At 45.1% G+C, this 17619-nt stretch overlaps 1 protein-coding gene across 4 annotated transcripts in view; it reads right to left on the bottom strand.

The window, feature by feature from the left end:
* Positions 1-17619, bottom strand: part of rims2a (regulating synaptic membrane exocytosis 2a) — a 247373-nt gene that overhangs the window by 129797 nt on the left and 99957 nt on the right. For all 4 annotated transcript variants that reach the window (XM_061216000.1, XM_061216002.1, XM_061216003.1 and 1 more), the window contains one exon: positions 2756-3663. In XM_061216000.1, coding sequence (XP_061071984.1) covers positions 2756-3663 — 908 coding nt within the window. The remainder of the gene's footprint in view (positions 1-2755; positions 3664-17619) is intronic.

Genomic DNA, 17619 nt, shown 5'->3' with positions numbered 1-17619 from the left:
CGACGCGGTCTCTGCCGCGTGCCGGCCGGCCTTTGCCACGCGAGGCGTAATCTTTGAGGGAGTCTGTTAGGGGTTTAGGGCTCTGACATCATCAGCGCGGTCAGCGCGCGCAGCGGCACAGTAGCTAACCTTTGTACACAAACGGTAATCTGCTCTCGGCATCTGGGTTCAGCGAGCGAGAAGCCGGCTCTGGGACGGAGAATGTTCATAACCTGGCTGATACGGCTGCAGGGGCCCACACGGGAGGCCATTTTGTTTTTCCCCCTAAAAAGCACTAATTACAGTCGCTCTGTTAATTAACGTCCACAATCAAATGGCAGCTACCAGTACCAGATATTGGCTGGGAACTCCTTGCCACCCACCTACAAGACAAAACATGCGTTTGACCGTGCTCCTGAACCAAAACAGACCGCTCCTGGATGTGTTCGTACTCTGATCTTTCACCTGTCTCCAAAAGATCGCTAAGGAGGATCAAGCCCGCAGTGTTCTCAGCGTTGCTAAACCCTGACTACCCCCAAACCTGGCCCGCATTATACAGTAAAGTCCATTACAGGAGACTGGTTGTACTTAGCAGCAGCCTGGCCCCATAGTGTCAACGCTGAAATAGCTCCCCCTGAGAATAACACACAGTTATGCAGGCTACAGTGCACAACACAGAAAGGCCTCCCCCTGATAATCAGACACAGAGGCTACAGTGCGCAACATAGAAAGGGTTTGCCCTGATAATCAGACGCAGAGGCTGTAGTGTGCAACATAGAAAGGGCTCCCCCTGATAATCACAGGCAGAGGCTATAGTATGTAACATAGAAAGGGCTCCCCCTGGTCATCAGACGCAGTGGATACAGTGTGTAACTCAGAATGGACTCCCCCTGATAAATAGATTCAGAGGCTACAGTGTGCAACACAGAAATGGCTCCCCCTTGAAAATAACACACATAGCATACAATGCGCAGCGCAAAAAGGGCACCCCCTTGGAATCACACACATAGAAGCTCCATACACAACACAGAAACAGCTCCCCCTGAGAATCACACACACACAGACTACAGTGCGCAACACAGAAACAGCTCCCCCTGAGAATCACACACACACAGACTACAGTGCGCAACACAGAAACAGCTCCCCCTGAGAATCACACACACACAGACTACAGTGCGCAACACAGAAACAGCTCCCCCTGAGAATCACACACACAGACTACAGTGCGCAACACAGAAACAGCTCCCCCTGAGAATCACACACACACAGACTACAGTGTGCAACACAGAAACAGCTCCCCCTGAGAATCACACACACACACAGACTACAGTGCGCAACACAGAAACAGCTCCCCCTGAGAATCACACACACACAGACTACAGTGCGCAACACAGAAACAGCTCCCCCTGAGAATCACACACACAGAGACTACAGTGCGCAACACAGAAACAGCTCCCCCTGAGAATCACACACACACAGACTACAGTGCGCAACACAGAAACAGCTCCCCCTGAGAATCACACACACACAGACTACAGTGCGCAACACAGAAACAGCTCCCCCTGAGAATCACACACACAGAGACTACAGTGCGCAACACAGAAACAGCTCCCCCTGAGAATCACACACACACAGACTACAGTGCGCAACACAGAAACAGCTCCCCCTGAGAATCACACACACACAGACTACAGTGCGCAACACAGAAACAGCTCCCCCTAAGAATCACACACACACACAGACTACAGTGTGCAACACAGAAACAGCTCCCCCTGAGAATCACACACACACAGACTACAGTGTGCAACACAGCAAGGGCTCCCTCTGAGCCACCCTCAGACAGGGCACAGAACATTAGCACACATGAACACAGACATGGATGATGTACAGCAGATTTGGGGGGAAAAGGTTAGTTTTTCAACAGAAAAACACTTTTTGTTCACTCTGTTCCACTGTGTAATATCACTTACTGTAGCCTTCATATTATAACTCAAATTAATGGCACAGTACATCCCAAAGCATTAACGCCTATGCTTTAGCACCAGGAACTAAATAAACACAGCATATATTAGCCCACACATTTACCACACATGTACCAGAGCATTCAAATGCAACAAGCAGATTCACACCTCTGTTTCAGCCTCAACCTGGTAAAATGTCAGCAACACATCACTTTGACTTGGAGACAAACAGACTGACAAACAGACACGCAGACAGACAGCCAGGCACAGACATACCATATCAAATACCACTTGGGGCATGGTTAATGACTCATAATGTGCACATTTCATCAACATTTCGCTTGCTGCATTTCTTTAAGGTACTCCACATACAACAGGGACCAGATTTGACAGTCATATTAGAGGATTGAACAGCAAACATTTGTCCCAAAACCCTGTAAAACACCAGCAGCAGGCACTGGAAGAAGATACTTTATTCTCCTGAGACCCTGTGTCCTCAAAGGAGGACATTATATTTTGGCTTCCCTGAGCTCTATACAGTATTACATGAGGGACATTCAATGAAAATGAAATAAAATAGATAATTTGAAACTATTTTCACTACAACATGTTTTTTTCACCCTAGACACTTATATATGTATGTATGTATGCATGTATGTATGTATTATGTAAAAAGAAAATGCAAAATGTGTAAACATAACTTTTTTCTCAGGGGTCTCAGGAGGTTCATGAATAATTCAAACAGCATCGACAGGGCTTGACGACACGGGCTTCCCCCAGAGCAGGAGCCGGGGGAGACGGGGTTTACGCCTTACCTTTCTCGCTGACGGACTCGCTTTCGATCTCCACGTCCTCGCAGCTGGTGTACTCGGGCGTGGTGGCCAGCTCCTCCTCCGAGCTGCTGAGCGACACCTGCCTCATCTTGCCCAGCCGCTTGGTCTTGTGCGGTTTGGGCGGGGGCGGCCGCACCGACTCGGACTGGTCGGAGCTGAGCGAGTCGTTCCGCAGCATGGAGTCCATCTTCTCCCGCTTGGTCCTCCGCACCGCCGAGCTGGGGTCCAGGTGGTGCTGCTGCTGGGGGGGCGGCCGGTATGCGGGGTCCCCCCCACCGCCCCTCCGCCCGTCCAGCACGGGGCTCCGGTGGGGCGTGGGGGGGCTCCGGGCGGCCCTGCGGACCAGGCCGGGGGAAGTCCTCTCGGCCGAGTACGAGCGCTGGCCCTCGGGCGGGTAGCGGCCGTGGTGGCCCCGCGGCGGGTATCCGTGCGGGTCGTCCAGCTCGGTGTAGGCCAGCGACACATCGCTATGGCGACGCTCGTGCCGCGCCCGCGACACCTCGGCGTGCATGCGCATCTGCTCCTCGTACGGCTGCGGCTTCACAGGGTAGCGCGCTAGGTTGGGGTCGCTGCGGTAGCGGGCCTGGTACTCCTCCTCCTCCCTCCGCCGCTGGAGCTCGTACTCCCCGGGCTGCCCGTCTAGGGCCTCGTCCGGCGGGTAGTCCTGCGGGCGCCAGCGGCCCCGCCGGTCCTGGTACTCGCCGTGAGGGGCCTCGGCGTCCTCGTACGCCCGCGGGCCCCGCCCCGCCCGGCGGGGGTCCCGATCCCCGTAGTCGGATGGTGATCTGGGCATCCCGCCGTCCGCCGGCGCATACTGCGAGCGCTCCGCCCTGTCCTCCCTCTGCTCGTACGTCCGGGCCGGGTCCCTGGATGCTGACGGGCTTCTTTTCCTGTCAATAACAAAATAAGCCAATCAGGCTGGGGCGGGGGGAGGTTCATTTTCCAACAGTTCACTTTGTCCCACACACTGCAGCCTTCACGTTCTAACTCAAATTAGCAGCACAGTACATCCCAAAGCAAGAAGGCCTCTGCTTCAACACTGAGAACTAGATATAACTTGTAAAGCCGGGTAGTCCTGACGGGTTTCTTTTCCTGTCAATAAATAAATGAGCCAATCGGCACGAGGGGTCGGGTCGAGAGGGAGGGAAATATGTAGGGCAGGGGTTCCCAAACTGTGGGTCGAGGCCCCATGTTTGGTCGTACAAATTCAGGATGAGGTACAATTTATGAAATATTTGAATGTAGGCCACTACATGTTTAAGATTACAACAACCCAACCATAATAAAGCAATGAGGCAGGAGAGGTTATGGTATATTTCTAGTATAGTCTTAGCTGAAGGGTGGTGGTAGGCACAAGATGTGTGTGGGTGGGGTGTTGAGGTCGTGTAAGTTTGTTACATTTATTTAGCAGACACTTTTTTTTTTAAAGATATTTTTTAAGCTTTTTTCAGCTTTATTAGACAGTATATGGAGACAGGATGGGGGCGAGAGAGAGGGAAAGACATGTGACAAATTGTAAGATTCGATTCGAACCGTTGACGTCGCGGCTCACAATAAGCATGCGGTCAGTGCTCTGCAGGCTGCACCACCGAGACACCCCTTTAGCAGACACTTTTATTCAAAGTGACATACAGTAACTGTATGCCAAAGGTCAAAGCAACAACTACAGAACGCGGGTCAGATGAGGTACAATTTGCATAAGGTTTTAGCTGTCTACAGTCATGAACATCATATCTAGTTCACATGGTAAATATTGGCTATTTGAGTAGGTATGGCATGTCAGACAGTGTATAGCAGCGCAACTCAACTCCACGTGTCTGCCATGCACTACACCATCTGATTTCACTAATTAGCTTATTATCTGATCCCAGCAGGCTAAATAATTAGTGAAATCAGGTGCTGTAGCACACGGTAGGACAAACACCACAACAAAAATAAAGTAAGATGACAAACTACAAATTCCTCTCCTTTGGTGTGACCAAAATCCTCATTCAACAATATACAGCCTAGACACTAAAATGAACAAATAAAATGTTTGAATTATTATTTTTTTCAACTCATTCAGCTACAAGCGCTTGGGACTATAGTGATGGTATGCATATACAACATGCAGTGTGGAAATATCAAGGTTACACTATGTAAATCAGTGGGATTATAATGGTGCCAACAGATGCTGTGCAATAAACTAACTAACCATCTGATACCAAAATGCAGTTTAACTGTCTTAACTTTAGGTACCATCGTACCTAAACTACTTACTCCAATGGAATTATTGAGTTATCGGTTGATCTGCAAGTTAGGTAAATGTATTTTTTCCACCACATAAAAAACATAAAAATCATGTTAATTCATGTGAATTTACATTCTTTTTCATGTAAATTCAACTGCATCAGAGTATTTCAATGTATTTGCCTATTTAGCTTTCCCCTTTTGGACTTTCTAGGTTAATAAGCTGCACGATTTCATTCACTCAAGTCCCTCTGTTTAAGAGCGTCTACTAAATTATCGGAACGTAATGCAAGGATGCATCCACAGTATTTTCAGAGTAAAGTTACAATTAGAAATATCCTCAATTAATATTTTATGATCTTTGGCTCTTCGGCCAGAATATTTACAGCCATTTATTTCCATCTCAGATTTCTGGCTCTAATATATGAGTGTTAATGCAAGGCCATCCGTTTCACCACAGAAGACGCTAGGGCAGCGCATAACAACTGTGTAACATAGGAAGTGGTCTCGAGCCGTGCCACAAACCGCTCTTGTGAGTGCATGCAAGCATCGGAGAAATCCTCTCTGAAAGCATCCAGACCAAACTGGTGCCTCTCGGTCCGATCCTTTTTAAAGTTACTTCCGACGTGCTGCATTTCCCGGGGCTACAAACTCAACAGTCAGAAGCGTAGTATCACCAGAGCACAGAGTACTTGTATCTAGACTCAGGGTAAAAGATTAATGAAACCAAAAAACCTGTCCGTCAGCCGAAAACCAACAAATACCTTAACCCGTTTTTGCGCGTTTCCCAGGGCTACAAACACAACAGTCTGTCTGGGAGGAAGAGGAGCATCCTCGGAAGTTCTCCGCGCGCGTTGGAAACGGTCGGTTCCCCGTGCGCTGGGTACTAGCGCCTGTTTCTGCGTGGGCAAAAATAACTGGCTGTTGAAAAGGTGTGTGCCTTCAGAGAGCCTGAGTCGAGGTTTTGAATTACACCTGAGGCTATAAATATAGACTGCCTCCAAAAAAAAATCTCACAACAGATGGCTTTATCATATTGGATGGATACTCTGTTGGCAATATCTGTCTCTCCAGCTCGTACTGTATATCTAATCCTCACCACGGCCTATGTACATTTGTAGTACTTTATAAATATCACTGAAGATGCTGCCATTGAAAATTACTATAAAAAAAAAAAAACGGAACTATTGCTTCTTCCAGTATCATGTGGCTCACACAGTAGATTACATACAGGATAGTTCGTAGTTAAAAAGTCCTCAACCTTGGTCCTGGAGAACCACAGGGTATACTGGTTTGTTTGTTATTTTAATGTAACTGATCAATTAAAGTGGTTGACTATACAGTTCTCTCATATGACATGGTTTCTTGGATCTAAACTAGTTGCCGATTAGTTGCTTGGGATGAAAAAATAAACAGCAGAGATCAGAGACTGCATTAGTCCTTACGATCACCTCGTTCTAGAATTGAATTGAGATTACTTTTAAATTCTATTCTATTTAGAATTAAAGTCTGTTCACGTACAAAAATTGTTAACCAGTGAAGGATTTGTGATATGTTTTTGTTATTTACGTATATCCTTAAATCCCACATGATAGTGGCTTTCTCCTGTCAAAAAATGCAAAGCCAGTCAAAAGCATCTACTGCAATGTGCATGGTTCTATGGTAACAAACATTCCACTGGGACACTTTGTGTGGCTCTCAGAACAGGGTCAAAAGGCTTTCAAAGGAACACATCCACTGTCACACCCCCTGCTGAAAAAAACATCAGTTGGTAGCTGGATAACCAGTTCAGGTCAGTTCCCAGCTCAATATGGTTTAGCTGGTTGACCAGTTCAGACCATCTCCCAGCTTGACATGGTATGACCAGCTCAAGCTACAGCTGCTTGACCAGCTCATACCCAGCTAGACCACCTTATGACCAGTTGACCTCAGTTTTCAAGCTGGTCAAGCTGGCATAGCTGGATTTTACAGCAGGGCCCTGAATCAGGCGTGCCCATGTCTATGCCAATAACAAACGTTAAGAAGATCAGAAAGAGTTACAGTTAAGTAGCCATTAGCCATTAGCTGATCATGTATGTGAGGAATATCAAATTGTAAACGCAGAACAAGCCCGGAAATTTTGATCACCTCAAAGACAGGTTATTATAAAGGCATAATAAAACATACTATACTACTAGATGCATCTAGGTACAGGGTAAAGGTTTAGATTAATGAATCTAAAAATCTGTCTGTCAGCCACAACATATACCAAAAAATGCTTCCCCCACCCTGTTAAAGACAAGCTGAGAGCAGAATTACTGTAGCTTCCAGGATATGACGTATATGTAAGTGAAACAAATCTTTTGGGGGGGATTTTTAAAGGGCAAGAGTGGATTTGACTGACGCAAAATGAGGAGGGGAAAGAATTAGCGCCACTGCGAGAAAGGATATTGATTGGAGGGGAGTGGAAAATTGACAGACATTTGATCGACATACACACCCACTGGTACACGATGACATAAGGTCGAAATTAAAATAGTTCTCCAGGAAGTGGATGTATTATTATTTTATTAATTTTATGGAATATATACAGTGGGCTCCAGAATTATTGGCTTAAAAATGGAGAAAAAAGGCTGCATTTAATAATCAACCTGGATAATGATCTATATTTGCAGTTCAAACATACAGGAAAATTATATACATTTATTTATTTACTCTCATGTTTCAATGTTTTTTATTTTGTAATCTCATTTTTTTCTGAAAACCACAGGTGCCAAAACAAAGTTACATTGCTATGACAATCTCAATTTAAAGAAACTATATTGTATTATTCCATCACTTCCTATATCACTAGAGTATAAAATTAGGTAACAAGTATGCAAAATCCCATTGTCATCCATCAGCATGGGGGAAGCCACGGAACTGTTAATTCAGAAGACATAGATGGTAATGGGTCGGGTAATGGGTACAAAATAAATACATAAACAGTTTCACATACCACTTAGCACTGTAAGGATAATAATAAAATAATAATAATAAAAAGTCTCAAAAACACATAAAATGCCCCTCCATACCAGCAAACCCTTTGTAAGGGTGGCACGAATACAGCCCTTACTGAGCACAATAAACAAAAACCTAAGTATGACCCAAACCTCATTGGAATTATGACTGGAAGAGAGTGCTAGGGTCAGATGATACCAAAATGTAACATTTTGGCCATACATCAACATGTTTGGCAGCAAAATGGAATGCATACAAGGAGAAGCCCCTCATACCTACAGTCAAATATGGTGGTGTGTCATTGATGTTTTGGAGAAGATTTGCTGGCAGTGGTCCAAGGCCACTATTTAAAATCAATGGTCAGGTAAAAACAACATACATGTTCTGCAATGGCCATCTCCAGAGTTAAATCCCATGAAAAACCTGTGGAACCGAAGAGGGGGTATCCCAAGGATATCAATGATTCTGCATGACAATTTCTACATGGAGCAATGGTCAGAAATCCCTCCAAATGTGTTCTCTGACCTCATCACAAATAATGGTTTCATGGCTGTCATCTTTGCAAGAAATACATATTTATTAGAAAAATGACTTTGGTTTATTCCATTGAATCATTGATTAAGTGCACTACATCACGCATGTTGGAAAATATCCAATATATCTATAATATGTCCATAACTATATTATTTTTTAGTTTACAGCAAAATAAACATATTTATCAATGGTGCCAATAATTCTGGAGCTTGTACACTGTACTTTAAGATGTGTATGTATGGTTATGAAGAATTGATAAAATTGTTTGTCTTTAAACAGAACTAATCCTCATTTCCCAAAGTTCATACAGCAAATGGCAAACATGTCACATTAAATATGCTGCAAAGTTACACATTTAATGTGACACGTTGACCATGACAAATAGCATTCCTGGTTTCACAAAATGGCCCCTTGCTGTTTGAAGTGGAATGGGGGATTTTTGAGGCCTGGTTCAAAGACAAGGCCCAAAAGTTAGCAGCACGTAGGAGAAAGTGTTATGGATGAGCTTGTTTACAATAAGCTGCTTCTGGACAGAAGAGGAGGCTTCCCCAGATCCGCCTCTGGGTCTCCCAGGAGCACTACAGCAAGCCAATCGGCAGCCTTCGAGAGCAGTTGCTGACCAGATAAACATTTTAAACCCTTCGCGTATTTATGCACCCGTTCATCCATTCAATTGCTCTTGGTTGAAAAAAAAACAAAAAAAAAAAAAACACACTATTCTAAGTTTTTTGTGGCTAGTATTATATTTATGAATACAAGCAGCTCCGCAAACATTTTTTTAAATCAACATCTCACACATTTGGGCTTGCTGAAACATGAGAACTATGTATAAACAATATTGCTACGTATACACTCAGTGAGCACTTTATTAGGTAGACCTTTACACCAGGTTGTTAATGTAAATATTTAATCAGCCAATCATGTGGCAGCAACTAAATGCATAAAAGCATGCAGACATGTTCAAGAGGCTCAGCTGTTTTTCAGACCAAATGTCAGAATTGGGAAGATATGTGATCAAGTGATTTTGACCGTGGAATGAGTGTTGGTGCCAGACAGGGTGGTTCGAATATCTTAGAAACTACAGATTTCCTGGGATTTTCTGAGAACATGCCTTGGGAATCTTAAGTGAGTTCCCCACTGGTAATTTTGACTTTGTTGGGTCGTTCATGTGCTCACAACTAAATATGATATTTCCAACAAAACAAGAATGCAGCAGTATTCCTGGTCAGGGTCGTGCTGGAGTCTAGATTGCATGTTACTGGACTATGAAAAGAAGCCCAGATGGACAACATGCAAACTCTACACAGAAAGGCCCCGGCTGGGATTCGAACCCAGAACCTTCTTCCCGCGAGGCAACAGTGCTACCCACTGCACCATTGTGCCACCCATCAATTATTTCATACTGGGTATTATACCCAGGTACAGCCGAAAAGCTACTTTTCATCAATAGTTCCTAGTAGTGCAGTGGTGGTCACATCACAATACCTTTGCCTGCAAAAGCTTAAAATGATCTGTTTTTCGTTCATTCATCACTTTATCTTATCTTCAATGTATCACTTGATTTTCTCCACATAGGTACAGTATGTATATGCTTTTCTATCTATTTTGGTCCCTTATGGCCATTGGCATTTGGTAAGTGCATCATTGTTTCAAGTGTGAACTGAAAACTTCCATAAACAAAACTGTGGGGGAAAAAAAAACATCCGGTTCTGTCATACTGAAGACGTGTTGGCAACGTGCGAGACTGAAAAGTTTAAAAAAGACTGACAGCCGAAGCTTTCGAAGACGTGCCATCTGTCCACTGCTGTGACTCCCAGTGAAGCAGGCAAATCCTTATCGGAGAGGAGCAAAAAGACGGCTGCTTGAAACAACACGGGGTCCGCAGTTTCACGCCACACCCCGGTGGGCTCCTGGGAATAAGTGTGGATGCAGTGAGGAGGTGCATTTCTCATATTCCCCATGAGAGTCAAGCTCAGCTGTGTGATTCATACATCTGAGCAGTCTGCTCCATCATTGATTCATGAGTGCTGTAAGTGTGTCAGTGAGGTTTTGTTCAGCAAAGTGGGAAATGACTGGCATCCAGACCTGGCTCAAATACATCATTGTTTCGGATTCAAATTCTCTTCTGTGCTCAACTGATCTTGCCTGGTGCAATGGAGCCAACTAAGAGGACCAGAAGGTGGTTTGGTTCCAATTCAACAGACAAGCTCAGGAAAGCTCATAGAAGTATTTCAATCCAACTACGTATTTAACTGCTGGCAACAATGGCATCAAGGTCAACAAATGCATTATTTTACTTATTCTAATCCTGATTTAAATTATTATTAAAATTAGTAGTAGTATAAATAATAAAAGCACATAAAACTATGCGGAGAAAAAGACACACAAACGCACATGAATGGAAAATAACTGTAAACGAGTAAAGGAAACGCAGGCAGGTGTCATAAAGGGAAAAATGTTGTGGAAATAAAAGTTAATTACAAACCCCCAGGCGTCTCTTTGCACCACCTGTGCATACATTTTTGCCACTGTGTATTTTATGTTGATGTCATTGTTCTGTACTGCAGAGACAATAAACAAAAGCTAAACTAAGATGAACCCATATTAACTGTTAAAAATATGATACTTCCAAATGTGTAGGTCCCCCCAACCATTATTGTGTAAGAGTTCCAGACCACAACCTGCCATATCCACACAAAGCGTAGAATGATTTTCACTCTCACACTGCAAAAACCAAAAATAAGTCAATCTTAGATTGAATATCTCATTACAAGACTAAAACACTTGGTAAGATACTTTTTTGCAGTGCTGAACAGCATGAAATGTATTATTATCTATATGCGACATGAAATTTCCTCCCTTGCACTTCAGACAAGACCTGCGTGGAACCACAGGTAGGGGATGTCTCTGCCAGTGTGGACAGCTTCAGGATTGATGAAGGACTGTGGTACTTGACCAGCCAAATTGATACATAAGGAAGTTCCTGATCAGCCAAAATTAAGTCCCTGACAACGCTTTGAAATTCTGCAGAGCTTTCTTAATCAAGTATGGGATGTTTTTTTTGTTTTTTTAACATTGGCTGTGTCTTGGAGTAGTCCATTATTGGCCAGCAGAATGGAGTGTTTATAGGATTTTGTAGCCTTCTGGCCTACTGGGCCAGTTCCAGCCCACAGCACAGTCAAGGTTGAGGGGCCTTGAGTATGGCATCCGGACTGCAAAAAATGGCTGTCTTAACATTATTTTAAACAGTTTTTTTGTCTTAACAAATTATTACCTATTTATTTCTGTCAAGTAGAACATATTAGTTTGTTTTAAGTTACGTTCAAGTGAACTTGTCTCACCCCATTGGCAAATCCGGGAAACGAGTCTAACTTTCTCGCCTTATTGTTATTTTTTCTCATTTAGCAAAAAAGTAATAGAAATAAGATTTTAAGTCTAAATATGAGACTAAGATACTTGTCATGAAACAACACGGGGTCCTGACTTATTTTTTGGTTTCTTGCAGTGCGGGTCAGTGTGAGCAGACTGAGCCGTTCCAGGGAGTGCCTCAGTGCCTCTCTGCCTCCGCAAAGGGGACACATTGCAGTCCAGACCTGGGTTAAATACACAATCGTTTCGGTTTCAAATACTTTCCCATGCTTGATTGATCTTTCCCGGTGCAAGTGAGCCAACCAAGAGTTCCAGAAGGTGGGGTTTGCAATTATTGAGTATTTTATAGGTTCCAATACCCCAGACAACCTCAATAAAGCGTAGAAAAGTATTTCAATCCAAAACAATGATGCATTCGACCCAGGTGTGTATGCTGTCTAACACCAACAACTAGAGGAACTACACAGAGCAGGAGTCCAAACCACGGAAAACACTACCCACTCTCCACACTAACAGGCACATTACTATATTAACCTACATTTGACTAAAGACTAAAAAGTAGTATGTCAAGATGTCAAATCCCATGCTGTAGCCTGCCTCATACGTTGGCCAATATTAAAAATTTCAACAGATTTGTGGTCAGCTCAACTGGCATGACAAGTGCACTGAAGTCATTTCAAAACTTCCACTAAGGACATTAATGAGTAGGGAACAGATACTGTATATTCACAGCTTTCTGATAACAAGACTTGCTGCTTCTACTGCTACACAGCAATGGTAAATGACAATATTTCAATTAGAAATTATGCAGCACAAGCAACAAAGAGACTGCCGTGTATCTGCTCTTACTGAATTAAATGGAAATGTACCAATTCATCCAATGTACCTATTAAATCCTCTTCCATTTTCTGATACGAATTAAGAAGAAAAAACTTGTTTTGTCTTGTTTAATGTGTCAATGAATTCATCAACTACTAGTGAGTTACTAGTGACATAACTTAATGTGGTGCAACAAAATCATAAATGTCTAGCATTTAAATATTTCTTCAAGCATTTAATCCATCCATATTACACTTACAAATTGTTCAAACATGCATTTTCTTTAGTAAAAAATAGGCGCAACACCACAGAAATCACACCTCCCATGTATACTGTAAAACATGAAAAAATATCTGTAGGTGTCATTTTAAAAAACCTGTCATCGCGCTGCAATGCATGTCGTCTTAATCAACAGACACTAGAAACCTCTCCACACTCTGAAGTGCACAGGAAATCACCTAAGTCAAGAAAAGTTGTTTTTACTGCACCACCAGGTGTGACTACTAGCTCAGCAAATCCATCTTTTGATGCATGCGTGTGTGTGTGCGCATACGTGCGTGCGTGTGTGTGTGTGAAAAGTGGTGTAGTCAAGCATCAATGAAATCATCAGCAACAACAATCCCCACCCACCCCCCCATCAAAGCTCTTAACTTTTCCGATCGCTCTCTTTCTCTCGCTCAATATCCGGAACACCAAACATCAAACGTCTTTTACGGGGGCGAGGCATGTGGGTGATGCATAATTGATGGTCCGCGGAGATTAACCAGGGCTTCATTGAGAAACTCAGCGTGGCTGTGTCAGTACCGATGTGCTGGAGGTCGAGGCAGCAGCCATGGTCAGGTACTGGAATGGGGGGGTGGGTTCTAGCCCGTTGAATCGCTGTAAAACCTCCCAGTGTCCCCTGGAGACTAAATTGGGGATAGGTTCTAGCCTCTGAGGGACAATATTTGCAAGTTGATTCACTATAAAACCTCCCAGCGTCCCCTGGAGACAAAATGGGGGGGGCGGGTTCTAGCCCCAGAGGGAGAATATCTGCATGATGAATCATTGTAAAAGCTCCCAGCTTCCCCTGGAGACAAAACATGGGGGCAGGTTCTAGCCTCCGAGGGAGAATATTTGCACGTTGAATTGCTGTAAAAGCAACCAGCAGAGCGCCCCCCCCCCCCCCCCCCCCCTCCCCCCAACACCCCGCTCGCCTGACAGAAACGTTACATCAACCCAACGGAGTGTCAGCGTCAAACGAAACCGTCGGTCCCCCGTCGCTGCCGCCTGACCCCGCCAAGTCTGCGTAGCTGATGGCCTGATGCCGGCGCCGGTGCCAGCGCAGAGTCAGCGTTTCGGCGCCCGTCTGCCTTCCGCTGCCGTTTGACCCTCGAGCCGGGGGAGGCCGGCGGCGCACCGGCTAACACTCCGCTCCCGGCGGCCGGCGGGTCAGGTCCCGCGGAGCCGAGAGACGTGATGGACGAGCTTGCGCGTTCCGGGCCTGCCGTCGACAGGCCGCCGCCGTTAGTACCAGTCCAGAGGTCAGGGATCGCCGACTCACGGTCCACGAGGGCAGAGAACTGCTGGTTTTCACCCTGCCTTTACCTGGGAGTCAGGTGTGAAGACAGTCAGGGCCGATCAGTAGCGCTAATTATCCGGGAGAAAAGAAAACCAGGGCTGGATTTGGATTTGAGGGCCAGGGTTGATGATCGATCCCTGCTCTAGAGCAATATGTTGCCTGGAATTTTCTGGAAAAACAAGTATCTGTTTAACAATGTACAGATTGAACAGATCAGCCAGTTAATTATTTGTTGTGTTCCCCATCACAATAAATTGTTTGGAAGAGCAGTAATATCAGTTTGTGACAGTTTATAAAGAAAAAAACTTGCACTAATTACCCGGGACAAAATAAAACCAGGGCTGGATCTAGAGTCTGCCCAAGGTTCTGCCATGTTCTGGTCCCTGATGGAGAGGCCAGCGAGACTCACAGCTTTTGTACTTATTTTCTGAATGACTTATTTGACAGGGACAGGGCACGGTGCGTAGGGTGAACACCAACACATCCAGTGTAGAGCGTGGAGCTGGCTAAATGGCTAGCTTTCACCCGTAGCCCTTGTAAAAGATTATCACCTGCATTCCGCTGCCATACAGTACAGTACAGAACAGTTATACAGCTGACGCTTTTATCCAAAGTGACTTACAATTGATTAGATTAGACTAGAATTGATTAGCAGGAGACAATCCCCCTGGAGCAATGAGGGGAGAAGGGCCTTGCTCAAGGGCCCAACAGCTGTGCAGATCTTATCATGGCTACATTGGGGCTTGAACCACAACCTACCAGTAACCAGTCATATACCTTAACCATGAGGCTACAGGCTGCCCAAAGCCATATGCACTTAACCGTCGTGCTAACAATTAGCACGTCTTCTTGTGCTCGCCAAGGAAGAACCCTGGGAGGTTCAGCACCGGAAGACGCACATGCGTCCTGACTCACCCCAACCTCACCCCCCCACTCCCACCCCCACCTCCACCTAGACCCTGCCAGCTGCTCCCGTTTCCCACACCTGAACTGCACAGCACACCTTTTTCGGAAGAGTTACAGGCACAGGAGCACGTTTTGGCCAGACTCTCGCCACGCTGGCGGATGAAAGAGCAGTTTGAGCTCCATTTTGGCTCCGCTTCTCCTCAGGCACTCAAGATATTGAGGCGGCTACTGGGCCATCTTGCATTATCCCACATATGCTGGCACAGGAAACTGTATCGCTAGCTGCATCAGATGATGGAGTGCAGCTAATCCCACACATGCTGTCTCTCGAGCTAGTGTCTAATGACTTAAAGCAGAACCAACATATGCTCGTGTCCAATATGCTAATCCTCAAAAAGATTTTCGGCGTCTGCACTATTCTTTCTCCTATTATTAGTGCTGTTGACAAAGTAAGAATTAGATGCGGAACGCGGGGGAGAAGGATCTCGCACCTCCATCTTGTGAAAATTGCGGGAACTCGGTGGGTGGCACGGCGTCTGGATTGTTTGCGTTCCCTCAAACCTGCTGAAATGAGGAGGAGTGGTGCATCCTGGGAAGGTGTTTTTTTAGGGCTGCAGCACAGCTGCGGGTGATGAAGTGTTTCCCAGAATTGGAGGAAGAAGCCACTGTGGTGACAAATCAATGAAGTGTGATTCTGGTTAACATACAGTGAAAAAGAGGTTATCAGGTGCATGCCAAACCAGCCCCAGAGCTATTTACTCTCCTGAACTCTACTTTATTCACTCTCTCACTGAGTCTGCTCTGATACTCACCCTCTCACTGAGTCTGTTCTGATACTCACCCTCTCACTGAGTCTGCTCTGATACTCACCCTCTCACTGAGTCTGTTCTGATACTCACCCTCTCACTGAGTCTGTTCTGATACTCACCCTCTCACTGAGTCTGTTCTGATACTCACCCTCTCACTGAGTCTGCTGTTACTCACCCTCTCACTGATTCTGTACTTTATTAACCACATGTGAATTGTTTGATTTTAAATCTAAAAAGTGTGGATTACAGAGCCAAATCAAGTAAAATATGTCTTCGCCCAAAAATTGCGGAGCTCACTTTATATACACAGTGGAATGTTGAATGTCAGAAAACCTTTAGCACAAAATCCCTTTTTCGCCCACGGATGTGACTTGATGACTCAGCACAGCTAATCAGTTTCAAGGAACAAAACCACAGCCGTCCGCCTACGCCGACACTGTCAATTTCCAGCGATAAAGCTGCAAAACTACAGTGTACACACACTAATGTAAGCACGACAGCCCGCTTCTCCCTTTAACTTTCTTACAATAAAGCTGGGACCATCACGGTGAACACAAAGCAAAATCAACTAGAAAACCTGCCTTTCACATAGTTTCAAACACTCAAGTCGCAAACACGAGTGACCGCCTTGTATAGGGGCAGGGCCCTTGAGCTGATGGGCCTTTGAGCAAGGCTCTTAATCCCACATTAGCTCAACCTGCCAAGACAATACATTACACACAGATATCGTGACTGGAAGAAGCGACCACCCACACAGGGAAGGGATGTTGAGTTTGAACATTGATCAGAGCTTCTCCAATCACTGCTCTGTAGGCTGGTAGCAAGGTAGCAAGGTTTCAAACTAGCTGTAATCGGTAGCCAATGAAGTGAGATGAGGAGGGGTGTAACAAAAGTTTGCTCGGGAAGGTTGCAGACAAGTTGATTGACTACATTCTGCTGCTACATGAAAAAACAAGCTCATGAAGAAGAAGAGGTCTTAGTTAGCTAAATTAGCTCTCCTGTACCATCTTGACCAGGGATCATCAACTCTGGCCCTTAAATCCAAATCTCCCTGAGAAGGTGATAAGTGAAGTGCAATCTGACAGAGGGACGAAAATGTTGTCACCATGTCCCTATTTGAGGAACCATGGGAGGCAATGCCAGACCCAAGAGATTGTATGTAAGGGAAAAGATGAGGAGACCAAGTACACAGCCTTGGGGGACACCTGTAGCAAGATCAGGAGACAAGCCACCATAACCCTAAATGAGTTTGTGTGTATCCTACTGCCAGGCATGGGACAAATTTTGACTAGGGCCAGCAACTATTCAGGGTTATATAACAAATACCAGTGGGAGGGAGGGTTACAGTCAATGGGACTGTCCAAGCCTTATAGCACAAGGGCTCGCTGGCTTGGTACCTGCTGTCTTCCTATATCAGCTCCGCATGAAATACACTCCCTTGAAGCAATGACTGTGCAACTCAGCTGGTGGATGGAGGAGTGAGAACAAGCGCCAGCTGCCAGCACACATTTCTGAGGAGAGCGCTGGCTTGTCTGCGTTCTCCCAAACGGACTGAAGACACTGCAACGTTTGACAGGCTTGAAAACGCAACTGGGCATTTCAAATTGTAAGAAACTAAAAACTCTAGGCTCAAAGCTGGT

The sequence above is a fragment of the Conger conger genome, chromosome 1 (genome assembly GCF_963514075.1).
Source record: "Conger conger chromosome 1, fConCon1.1, whole genome shotgun sequence".
In the NCBI taxonomy this organism is placed as follows: Eukaryota; Metazoa; Chordata; class Actinopteri; order Anguilliformes; family Congridae; genus Conger; species Conger conger.
This window is presented reverse-complemented; position numbering and strand designations above follow the sequence as displayed.